This window comes from Equus asinus, chromosome 30 (assembly GCF_041296235.1).
Source record: "Equus asinus isolate D_3611 breed Donkey chromosome 30, EquAss-T2T_v2, whole genome shotgun sequence".
NCBI classification, from domain to species: Eukaryota; Metazoa; Chordata; class Mammalia; order Perissodactyla; family Equidae; genus Equus; species Equus asinus.
In genome coordinates, this window is record NC_091819.1 from 29432272 (window position 1) to 29445292 (window position 13021).

The window sequence follows — 13021 nt, forward strand, 5'->3', positions numbered from 1 at the left end:
ACAGATTTTAGACCTTGGCCAATAAATAGGTATCATATACTATAGGATCATGTACTTTATTATCATATTCCTATTTTGGTGCCCAGCCAACAGCGTTTCTTATCTACTTTTGAGGGGCCAGAATAGTTCTTAAGAGTTAGTTAGTTCCTTAAACTCGGACTTTGCAAATCAGTTATGACAAGAATGAGATCATAGAGTTCACCATTTCTTTTGAATAAAAAAAGCATTTGCATTTTAATATTTGTTTTATTTTCTATGTTCAAAGAAGTTACAAAGGCAACGTGCAAACCACAAATAAAAGGTTGATGGAAAACAGGTGAACCATATTTTTCAGAAATTAGTACCTTGCCAGTTTTTCTAGGCCCCAGGAAGCTATTAGTGCAATCAGAACAATTACTGTCATAAAGCTTCACTGTGGCATGGAGCCTTAAAACCTCCACTATTACCATTTTTGAAGGAACAGTCTTTGTCTGAAGTCGCTTTGAATATTCTTCCATTTTCTAGAGCCTAGATAGTGAAAATAAAAAAATACCACCTTGGGGATTTGATCTAATCTTTAACATTAAAAATAACTGTGCACCTTTAGTCATTTTATTAATACCACTTTATTATTTGTTTTTCACTATTATATGTTAAGTTTTATTGACACTATGAAGGTTTTATGCATTACCGTGTCCAGTGTGAGCCTCAGTGCATGTAATATCCACTTTGCTTGCTTCTCATACCTCCTCAGGTCTTTCTTTTTTTAAAATTGTTGCCAGTTAACATGAGATCTACCCTCTTAGCAATGCTGTATTGTGACTTAAAAATCTGTTATCTATAGCCTCCTATCAGCTCGTCAGTCTCATAGAGCACACCTGTAGAACTTATTCATCTTGCATCTCCTTCAGGTCTTTACTCAAATGTCACCTCTGTGAAACCTCCTCGGCTGCTTCCCAACACTACCCCACTCTTTCCTCTGATTTACCTTATCTCCTCAGAACTCATCACTGTATGCTACGGTACATTTACTTATTTATTGTGTTTATTATCTGTCTTCACTACTATACCTTACGCTCCATTACGGGATTTTTATTAGTCTCTGCTACTGCAGGATCCTCAGTGCCCAGACTGTACCTGGCAGAGTAGGCATTCAATAGATAATTGTTGAATCAAAGAAGAGACAACAACAAACTTAGATTTCAAACGTTCAAAAAAAATTTTTAAGTCTCAGCCATTTCTCAAGTTTCTTTTCCTTAATAAGCACCTCTTATATTACAAACTTTGTTATGGATTTAATGAGACAGGGCACAACTGTAAGGTAACAGAAAGTTCTTTGCATACTTGCTGAAGTATGCTAATGTAAAGAGGGGGCCAACAACTTACTCATTTTTAAATTTCTTTAAAAGAAAACTGACTGTTCAAAGCAAAAATATTCACAATGTATTGTGGCATTTATAACAATGTAGATGTAAAATGTACGACAGTAACACAAAGGACTGGACAAGGGAAATGCAAGCATTCTGTTGTAAGGACCTTAGGTTAAATGTTATGTTCTTTTAAGATAGATCGTAATAATTAAAAGATGCATACTGTAGACCCTAGAGCAACTACTAAAATTCATAAAATAAGAGGTATAGCTAATAAGCTAATAATGGAGATAATATTTAAAATATTAAATCTAAAAGAAATCAGGAAAAGAAGAAAAAAGACAAAGAACAGATAGAACAGAAAACAAAGAGCAGATATAAATTCAATCATACTGATAATTAACTGTAGTAAAAAGTAATTGGTCTAAACACTCCAATTAAAAGTCACATGGTCATGGGGCTGGCCCCGTGGCCGAGTGGTTAAGTTCACGTGCTCCGCTGCAGGCGGCCCAGTGTTTCGTTGGTTCGAATCCTGGGCGCGGACATGGCACTGCTCGTCGAGCCACGCTGAGGCAGCGTCCCACATGCCACAACTAGAAGGACCCACAACGAAGAATACACAACTATGTACCGGGGGGCTTTGGGGAGAAAAAGGAAAAAATAAAATCTTAATAAAAAAAAAAAAAAAAAGTCACATGGTCACAATCAATAAATGCAACACCCAACTATATTTTGTCTATAATAAATGCACCATAAATACAAAGATACAGATAGGTTAAAGATTATCAGAGGATTGAAAAAGATACACTGTGCATAAAGATACACCGTACTAATCTTAAGAAAGCTCTAGTGGTGGGGCCAGCCCGGTGGAGCAGTGGTTAAGTGCTCATGTTGCGCTTCAGCAGCCCGGGGTTCCCTGGTTCAGATCCCAAGTGTGGACAAGGCATCACTTAGCAAGCCACGCTGTGGTAGGCATCCCACATATAAAATGGAGGAAGATGGGCATGGATGTTAGCTCAGGGCCAGTCTTCCTCAGCAAAAAAGAGGAGGATTGGCAGCAGATGTTAGCACAGGACTGATCTTCCTCAAAAAAAGAAAAAACACAACATAATTTTAAATATACATGTACCTAACAGAGCTTCAAGGCACACCAAGCATAAACTGACAGAGTTGAAGAGAAAAATAAACAAATCCACAATTACTGTTGGAGGTTTCAACACACCTCTGTCTCAGTAATTGACAAAGCAAGTAAACAGAAAATCAGTTAGGATACAGAAAATTTGAACAACACTATCATCCAATTTGATTTAACTGACATTTGTATTTACAAGCTACTTATCCGACAAAGGATTAATCTCCATAATATACAAAGAACTCACACAGCTTAACAACAAAAAAACAAACAACCCGATCAAAAAACGGGCAGAGGACATGAACAGACATTTCTCCAAAGAAGATATAAGTGACCAATAGACACATGGGAAGATGTTCATCATCACTAATCATCAGGGAAATGCAAATCAAAACTACACTAAGATATCACCTTATACCCGTTAGATTGGCAAAAATATCCAAAACCAAAAGTGACAAATGTTGGACAGGTTGTGGAGAAAAAGGAACCCTCATATACTGTTGGTGGGAATGCAAACTAGTGCAGCCACTATGGAAAACAGTATGGAGATTTCTCAAAAAGTTAAAAATAGAAATACCTTATGACCCAGCCATCCCACTACTGGGTATCTATCCTAAGAACCTGAAATCAGCAATCCCAAGAATCCCATGCACCTCTATGTTCATCGCAGCATTATTTACAATAGCCAAGACGTGGAACCAACCTAAATGCCCAGAAACTGACGACTGGATAAACAAGATATGGTATATATACACAATGGAATACTACTCGGCCATAAAAAAGGACCAAATTGTTCCATTCGCATCAGCATGGATGGACCTTGAGGGTATTATGTTAAGCGAAATAAGCCAGACAGAGAAAGATGAACTCTATATGACCCCACTTATAGGTGGAAGTTAACATATAGACAAGGAGAACCGATCGGTGGTTACGAGGGAAAAGGAGGGGTGGGGGGAGGGCACAAAGGGTGAAGTGGTGTACCCACAACATTACTAACAATAATGTACAACTGAGATCTCATAAGGTTGTAATCTATCATAATCTTAATTTAAAAAAATAAACCACTATTCAACAAATAACAAAACACATATTCTAAGTGCATGGAGAACATCCACCAAAATAGACCACATCCTGGGCCATAAAACAAGTCTCCATAAATTTAAAAAGACTGAGATCATACAGTATACTCTGTGTACAACAAAACTAAAATAGAAATAAATAATACAGAGATCAGGAAAATGTTCCAGTATTTGGAAATATAAACAACATATTCCTCAATATCTCACGGTCAATCAGAAATCACAAAAAAATTACAAAGTATTTTCAAATGAACAGAAATAAACATACAAAATGTCAATATTTGTAAAATGTAGCTAAGGTAGCATTAGAGGGATATGTCTATAGCACTGACTGCTCATACAGTCATACACCACGTAACAAGTGTATGTTCTGAGAAATGTGACAGTAGCTGATTTCATCACTGTACTCACACAAACCTAGACGGTATAGCCTACTACACACCTAGGCTGTACGGAACTAACCTTGTAAGACCACCATGGTATATGCATTCCATCACTGACTGAAACATTGTTAAGCAGCACATGACTGTATTAGAAAATAAAGGTCTAAAGGTCAATGATCTAACAAACTTCTCAAGAGGCTAGGAAGAGAGTAAATTAAACCCAAAGAAAGTAGAAAGAAAGGAATAATAAAGAGCAAAAACCAATGAAATAGTAAACAAATAGAGACAATCAACAAAATCAAATGCTTATTCTTTGCACTGGCTTAATCTCATGATTTTATGGGAAACTTAGAAAAGCCTCGGAAAGAAAGAAATGAATTTTTAAACATCTATGTACCAGACTAGGTCCCGTGCTTAGCTCTGAAATGAGGGTTCTGATGCTGTAATTACAATGGAGCTTACAGGACTGTCCTTTCAGTCCTATGGTAAGAGAGTCTCTGAAGCAAAAAACTGAGGTGGTTTTATAGCAATGATTCTCAGCAATTTTCCAGTTAACTATTTGATTTTTTTATGACACTATTTACTTCTTTTCATCATTTTAGAATTGACTGTACTAAAAACATTTCTTATAGACATTTTAGTAACACATGCTTAAAGCACACTATTACACATATTACTACTAACCTCTAAATTTTAGTTCAAGCTATCCTCTCTGGGCTCAGTCCTCCTCTATCAGAAATACTTTCTTTTAAGGACACAAGTTCATGGAAAAGGAAAAATCATTATTAAAGAAATATAACAAAATCATAAAATTAATTCAAATTTGTTATGGTTTATACCACATTACTTACTTATTACTCTGGTCCTTTGACCCCTCTGCATTACCAGTTTCTTTGGTTTTTGTAGTCTAAAGTAGTTAAGTAACTTGCTTAACCACTGTGCTATTCCCAAGGAGACAAACTGTCAAGTGACAGACCTGAAGCATTTTAATGAAGAAGAAAGGGGAGAATCCAGGCAGGAACAGACGTATCTCTGAACACTATGTTTATTCCAAGAGACTAATACCATCAGTATATGGTTACACCTACACATAGCAAACTATCTATCTGATTATGTAGATTAAGGCTATAAGTCACTCAAAGGGGACAGACCAAGTTTCATCCTATTTTGCAATCCTTAATTGTGGTACTCAAATTAAGATTGAATTTCACACAGCAGATGACAAAGGACCATTGGAAAGTTCTGAAGATAAGTAGTGCCTTTAATCATCTAACACTTTATCCACAAGACAGATGCAAAGAAGACCAAAAGGTTATATACATTAAAAGCAGGAAAGGAAAAGAAGCTAAAGATGACTCATGGTAACAGAATAAAAGATGTATAAGGTTAACAATTAGTGAGTGTAAGCAGACAAAAATACTACAACAGTAACCCACAAAAACACTTTTCATTATATACCTAAGAGACTGTCAGTAAGAAAAAATATTAACAACACTATATTGTTTTCTATGTTACCGCACTACGGTTACTCGCTGCTTAATGACAGGGATGTGTTCTGAGAAATGCATCAGTAGGCAATTTTGTCATTGTGTGAACATCACAGAGCACACTTACACAAACCTAGGTGGTATACCCTACTACACACCTAGGCTAGATGTTACTAATTTTATGGGACTCCCATCATATATGCAGTCTGTCACAAACCAAAATGTCATATGTGGCACATGAGTGTATAGTGACGATATATAAAATTACTAAGACAAGCTAATAACCAAAAAATATTTTAAACTATATAGGTGACAGGCTGAGAGTATGATTATTTTTTAAATCAGGAGTTTAAAATGGTCAACAAAAGCAATGTCTCATGAAATAGTGCTTATATTATCCATTTGCTTACCTAACTCTTTATTCAGAAATAGGTAAATTTTAGCCTAGCCCTCATTAAAAACAGAAAAAAATAAAAAAATTAATAAGATTTCAGTAGTTGGAACCCAATTACAGTCATGCATCGCCTAATGATCAGGATATATTCTGAGACACGCTCATTAGGTGATTTCGTTGCTGTGAGAATAACGCAGAGCACACTTACACAAACCCAGATGGTATAGCCTACTACACACCTAGGCTGTGTGATACTAATCTTATGGGACCACCGCCGTATATGTGGTCTGTTGTTGATGGAAACGTCATTATGTGGCTCATGACTATGTTACAATCCATCCTACTTAGTTTCCACTAAAATTCAAAGACAAAATGGTTACTAAATGCTTTCATGTGATCAATTTCTGATAAAAAGATCGTTAAAAATAAATGCATTATGTCCCCCTTACCAATATGAGCTCTGTCAGATATGATAAGTCTTTTTTCCCAGCCTTCTAGACCTAAAGGGAAGGGGGAAAAGATATATTTAATTGAATATTTTGTATAACAATTTTTAAATCTTAAAATTCTTTAGAAACACAATGTTTAAAAGTGTTTTTCATTGAAGTAACCTCTTTTGTATCTTTTCTTCTGCATAGGAAACATATTTAACAAGAATTCTCTCACCTGTCATTCATTATACATACAAAAATTCATTCACAAATTCTATCTTTCTAAAATGTTTCGCTCTAAAAAGCACCAAAGTCAAGCCAGCCATATCCACACAAAATACTTCTATGAATCCAAAAGGCAAATAGTAGGAACATACTATTTTTCTTGGAGGTGGGGGGAGGGGGAGTCAGGTGCAGAGAAGGGGGAATTTTGAGCAAAGGGAGTAAGGGAATGGCACTCTTCCCCAAAAGACAACTATAAAAAGTGTGAGTAAACAAAATAACAAAACGTTCTCACTAATTCCTCCAAAGGACTATCAATTACCACACTTATCACACTGAATTGTAACGAGATACATAAATATCTCTCCCCGCTTAACTGTGAATACCTGAGAGCGGGCGTGAGTGCTCACAGCACAGGGCCTGTCATCCAGTAAGTGTTCAAAGAAAGGACTGCTGAATGAATAGATAAATGAATCTAAAGAGATATTTTTCTTTAAAGACAGTACCTTAGCAGGCTATCTGCATTCTAAGGATAAGCTGCCAAGCTCCAAACGTTTTCAAAACTAATCTTTGTGTATTAAAAATTAGTTGTTATTTTTGATAATATCCAAAGATTTGTTTTGAAAATTACTCCTTAGAGACTAAAAAGGAAAATCTCCTTGGTGATGTGCTAACAGACAAACCGGAATATTAAGCCTCCCCCTTGATAGCTGTTTTGACATGTAAATATGAATTCTAAAGTTAGTTTAAGGCATATTATAAAGAAAATATTACAAAGAAACTCAGTAAAGTGGATTCAGCTGGGTTATACAAGTGACGGAAAAAGAGCAGGGCACAATTTTTAAAGGGATGAAGGAGAACAGACAGAAGCATGGGAATCTCAAATTGATAATTTAAAAAGCAGACACCAGTGCACAGGGAAAAATGCAGGGGCACAAGACAGGACTCTGTGAAGTCAGATTTAGTTAAGAACACTTGAGGACAGATTGCTCCTTGTAAACCTGAACAAGAACCTTTAACAACAGAGTCGAGTTGAGTATTTTAAACAGGAGTTAAGCTAAGGAGAAACCACACTAACGATTCTCCTCAACTGTATACTATTTGCATTGCCAAACCCCCCTCCAACCCTAGCAACACAGCCAAGGCTGAATGTAAAGAGACTTCCAAAAGTCCAGAGACTAGGAAAGGCAGGAAATTGAGGGTTTTTTATTTCATTTTTTTTAAAGAGATGGAAGTGGACGCACGGCACAGAAGGAGCTTCTCTCTCATTTGGAGGGTGGGACTTAAACAACTCTCCTTATCCTTGGGTGACAGTAACCAAGGGGCTCCAGACCCTCCAGAAAGCAAGACCGACAGCGTGCAGAACGGGTCTCCGGGCTTCCTGGCTGCCCTAAGCTAATTTTTGGTTTGGGCAGAAGAGGATGCTAACAAGCACAAATGACAAAAGGAACTCACAAATTTCCTAGAGTTTTCTCACCAATATATAGTAATTCTAGCTACCAAAGTTTGCAGATGACCCATGTGTAAAAAAATCAGGACTGACACAATGCCCTTATTATGTTTGTCTTTTGTTTAAAATACTGATTATAATGAGTAAAATGTAATAACTGACATTAAAAATTTGTCCTACAATAATCTGTAGTTTTAAAGTATAAGACATTTTTGTTAAATTTGTCTGGCATGAGATCCCAATAAAACTTTACAAAAGAATAACCAGGCACCAGGCAAAGCAGACTTGTTCTTTCATACCTTTTCCTTTTTGAACATTTTTCTCTGCTTCCTCAAACAATCCGGGCAAATGAATTACCACACCATTTCCTAAAAGAAAACAGACAAATCCCAACCTTAAGCATCTATATTATAATAGAGACATACATAATGATATTAAAATACAGATACCTATAATAACCCTTTATCTAGAATAGTAGAAGAGTGAGGGACTTTGATTAATAGAATATTCTTCTGATTTACCAGGGAGTTACCACAGAAACGATTCCAAGTTTTAAACAGCAGTATAATGTAAATACATAATAGAACATAATATACAAAATACAAAATACTAAAATTACATTCAATATAATTTGAAATTTCTTTGAAACAAAGTGAAACTACTATTTTGAAAGAAACTAGTTATGTAGTTTTAAGCAAACAGAACCCAGGTCACAGTAGACTCTACATGAATGTCTTTCAAATTGGGGAATCACACTCTATCAGTGGTCATAAAATCAATTTTGTGGGTTGTGATTAGCATTTTTAAAAATAAAAAACTAGAATAGTATCAGATTGCATCATAAGGGCTCAGCATCAATCCATGAAACACAGACCTCTTCTATCTCCTACTGTGCACTGTCACAGTGTTTGAAAAACTGATTTGATGATCTAACACTTCTTTATAGAATTAGGATTTCCAGTGATCACAGATAAATGCAAAGTAATCATTCCAAAAAGTATTAGTGCAAAGATCTAAAAGAGCTGTAAAATAGCCAAAGTTAGGTATATTCCAGAAGTTATCAAGGTCAAGACTAATAAGAGATCAATGAATCATTTGATTAGCGAGACATGAAATCAGTTTAGATAATGAAAAATGAACACTATTATCAATTAGGGGAAAATCCCCAAGCAGTTCAGTTTATACTTACCAATGAATGCAGTAACATTTGGATTAATTATTCCACTGGGTAAAAGATGAAAATCATATTCCACAGAATCTACAACAACTGTATGGCCAGCATTATTTCCTCCCTGAAATATAAGACAGGGGAAAATTGACCCTGACAATAAATACGACAAGTTACATATCTCCTTCCTAAGTGAATTAATGATTTACTGCTAAAATGTCAACTTAAGGAAACCCAAGTATTTGTCACAAACTCTTATTCTTTAGAGGCTTTACAATAGCTTGGCATCCTTCCTCCTTTCACCACTGTAGTACACTTGAGTGGCTTCCTGACAGGATCTGGAAACTGGAGAATTCAGGTTCCTAGAAAATAGGAAGGCATATCCCTTCTTCCTTTTTTTTTCTTGGAGGAAGACAGGCCCTGCATTAACATCTGTGCCTGTCTTCCTCTACCTTATATGTGGGACGCCTGCCACAGCGTGGCTTGATAAGCAGCGCGCAGGTCTGCACCTGGGATCCAAACCTGCGAACCCCAGGCTGGCTGCCAAAGCGGAGCGTGCAAACTTAACCATTACGTCACCAGGCCCGCCAGACATATGCCTTCTTGAAAGAGGAAAAAAGTGCAGGGAACAATTAGTTTGTTCTTCTGTTTCCTATGTAGGACATGGAGCAATCTAATTATCCATGATATTTTATCTAAACCAAAAACCCCCTAAAATACAAAAAGCAACCTATCCAGTTACCCGAACTTGATGTAAACACTCATACAATTTCCATTGTCCTAGGAGTGTATCAAGCAACTTTGTGACCTGAAATTTGTATTCTCACGTGGACTTTGAAACTAGGAAATCTCCCAAGTAATTCCCTCAAATATTGCTTCTCCTGAGACTCTAATTTTTAAACTCATGAGGCAGTCTCGTGGGTTTGGTTAGCGAGAGGTGCTCTCAATCTGCTCCCGTCTGGACAAAGTCACTGGGCCGAGGGAACTGCACTACTGACCTACGTTGAAACTTCCACTCTATCAAGTTCATGCCTAAATGGTCAAGCAAAACCAAAACAGGAAGTCAAATTTGAAAATCAGGTAAAAGGAGACTGAATATTAAGTGACCAGATAATTTTCCTAATTTCAAAGTTTAAAAAGCATGAGAGAAAACAAATCAATTGATTATATGTTTAAACTTCTACCCAATATTTAACAAAAATTTTAAAGTAAACAACGAGCTAAGGATATATTTGCAACAAACAAAAAGTTTAATGATATCCTTGTGGGACATTAAAAAAATACAAATCAAAACTGTATTTCCTGAAAATGACTAGTTTAACTTGATCACAAGGCTATTTTTGACAAAATGAATGATATTTACTTTTTACCAAATCATCACCAATCATGAATTCACAGAAATGCCAGAAACATAGCTCATGCAAAAAAAAAAAAATTTCAGCAAAGCCAATGCCTACTTGCACTGTGTTTTGCACTATACAAAGCAAAGAATCCCTCACTTGAAGACTAGTGTACGTCACGGATGTTAAAGAGACTTGACAGCGCTGCTCTGCGGTCCACGAGAGGACAGGCCGGGGCAAAACAGGAAGACAGAGTGGCGTCAAGCCCTGTCTCCTTCCGTGACACCACCAAGGGAACAGGTGAATCTTTGTACTACTGATTTTTCAATAGGAAACATCTGCATATGATACAAAAGGCTCAGAAGGATGCACAGTAAAAAGTGAAGTCTCACACTCCACGCCAGCCCAGTTCCCTGTAACAAGGCAACCAGTTACCACCAGTTTGTGACCTCCCGAGGTAATTCTGCATACACAAACATATTTATATCCTGTTTTATTCCATGTATATAAATGGTAGCAAACTACATACACCTGGGCAGCTTGTTTTACTCAACGAATCTTGAAGCTCGTTCCATAACCTTGTAAACAGAACCATCTCATTAATAGTTGCACTGTATTCCTTTTATAGGGACACAACTTACTAAACTGGTCCCATAAAAGAGGCATTCCGGTTGTTTCCAATCTTTTGTCATTACAAATAATGTTGCAATACACTTCCTAGCACATATTTTATTATTTCACACTTGTGTAATTTTTTTTAAAGATTGGCACCTGCACTAACATCTCTTGCCAATCTTTTTTCTTCTTCTTCTTCCCCTTCCTTCCCCTACCCTTTCCTTCTTCTTACCCTTCCTTCCCCTTCCCCTTTCTTCTGCTTCCCCTTCCTACTCCTCCCCCCTCCCCCCTGGCAAAACCCTGGGCAGCCGGAAGCGGAGCTCTCGAACTTAACCACTCAGCCACAAGGCCTGCCCCTACACACGTGTAATTTTAAAACCAATTCTGATAAAACCCTAAAACATATATTACATACCAAAAAGAACATACTGATGTTAACTTAGTCTTTTTAAAATAACTCACAAGACAAGTCTTACTTGGTTTTTATAGTTTTTCTTTATTCTATCCCTCATACCAATATTAGCCTTTTTATCACAACTTTTTATGATTTAGGAAACCTCCCCTAAACTTTCAGAGAAAAATCTTTTCAGCGAATGAAGCACATGAAAATTTCTTTAAATCCTAGGAAAATGATAATTTGTAATTCTTATAATTATTCAATTCTAAATTGTTATAAATCACTAAACTTAATAAATTTTTACTAAATTATGACAAGTATTAGTAATTTTGAGACAACCAATAAAGCATTATTATTTAAGTAAAACTGGTTTGTTTTTAAATCTATCATTTCCTAACATAAAAAACAAACTACTCTGTAATTTTTGGAGTAGACCTTTAAAGTCAGTCTCCTAATTTACACAAAATTATTATTAGTATTATTTTGCTTGAGGAAGATTAGCCCTGAGCTAACATCTGTGCCAATCTTCCTCCACTTTTTTATATGTGGGTCACCACCACAGCACGAGTGATAAGTGTTGTAGGTCCATGTCCAAGATCTGAACTTGGGAACTGGGTCAACAAAGCAGAGTGAATGGAACATAACCACTACACCACAGGGCCAACCCCTGCAAAATTATTTTTATAGATATATAATCATTTAGTGAAACAATCATTAACTTGGTGGTGCATAACAATGTTTCTGTTGTGTAACAAAAGCCTACTCTCTTGGAGAACATTTTGCCAAGACAGGCAGTAATGATGGCAATAACCAGGTGGAGAGATGATGGTTGATATGTTTGTATGTTCGAGGCAGGCAGTGGTGATAGATGACTTTAGGGGGATACATTGTTTAATTCTTTTAAGTTCTTCCAAGTTTACAGGTGGTGGTTTATGCTGGAAAAATTTAGCAGCTTAAGGCTTGAGATCACACGTTAGTGAACAGCTTACTCATTCAAACATTAACCAAGATTTCTCAATAACCAATGTCTTATTAAGGATTACTATATGGTTTAAATCTCATTTAAATTCTGATTGAGTGTGAAAATACGGTTAAATATGCCCAGAAGAACTCCGGATTACCCTATTAAAGAGCTAGGGGAGAAAATATAAGTGCTTCTTTGTTCACTAGTGCCCTCCGGGGGAGCTGGGGTATGACAGCTTCTTCCCTTGAAACACACTATGCAGAAAAGACTCCTGAGGTGAACTGCAAGGAGCTACTTACTCATAAGGCGTTTCTTGACAAGGTGATCTATGTATGAGATAAGTCTTGGCACAGAGTCATACTTCACAAAATGCAACAGATAAAGCTTCAAAGTCAAAGTGCCTATCTGGATGCTAACCTAAAATATTTATAAATTGTGTGGAATATACAAAATTCACCTTGAGAGTTCAGGCAATTGTCCTCAAACACAGATTATACCGGTCCAAGGAGAGGTCACATATATTAGCAGACAGCAGAACAAAGTGCTTTCAGTATGAAATCATCGCCAACTACCACCCACCCATCCACACCCACCCACGAGTTACAGGGCA

General features: G+C 36.6%; 1 protein-coding gene across 2 annotated transcripts in view; it reads right to left on the reverse strand.

Moving 5' to 3' along the window:
• Positions 1-13021, reverse strand: part of ADSS2 (adenylosuccinate synthase 2) — a 39531-nt gene that overhangs the window by 17672 nt on the left and 8838 nt on the right. Inside the window, exons 2-4 of one of the 2 annotated variants that reach the window (XM_014867667.3) lie at positions 9117-9219; positions 8227-8295; positions 6274-6324 (exon numbers count right to left, since the gene is read on the reverse strand). In XM_014867667.3, coding sequence (XP_014723153.2) covers positions 6274-6324; positions 8227-8295; positions 9117-9219 — 223 coding nt within the window. The remainder of the gene's footprint in view (positions 1-6273; positions 6325-8226; positions 8296-9116; positions 9220-13021) is intronic. The other variant, XM_070501397.1, reaches the window with a different exon arrangement.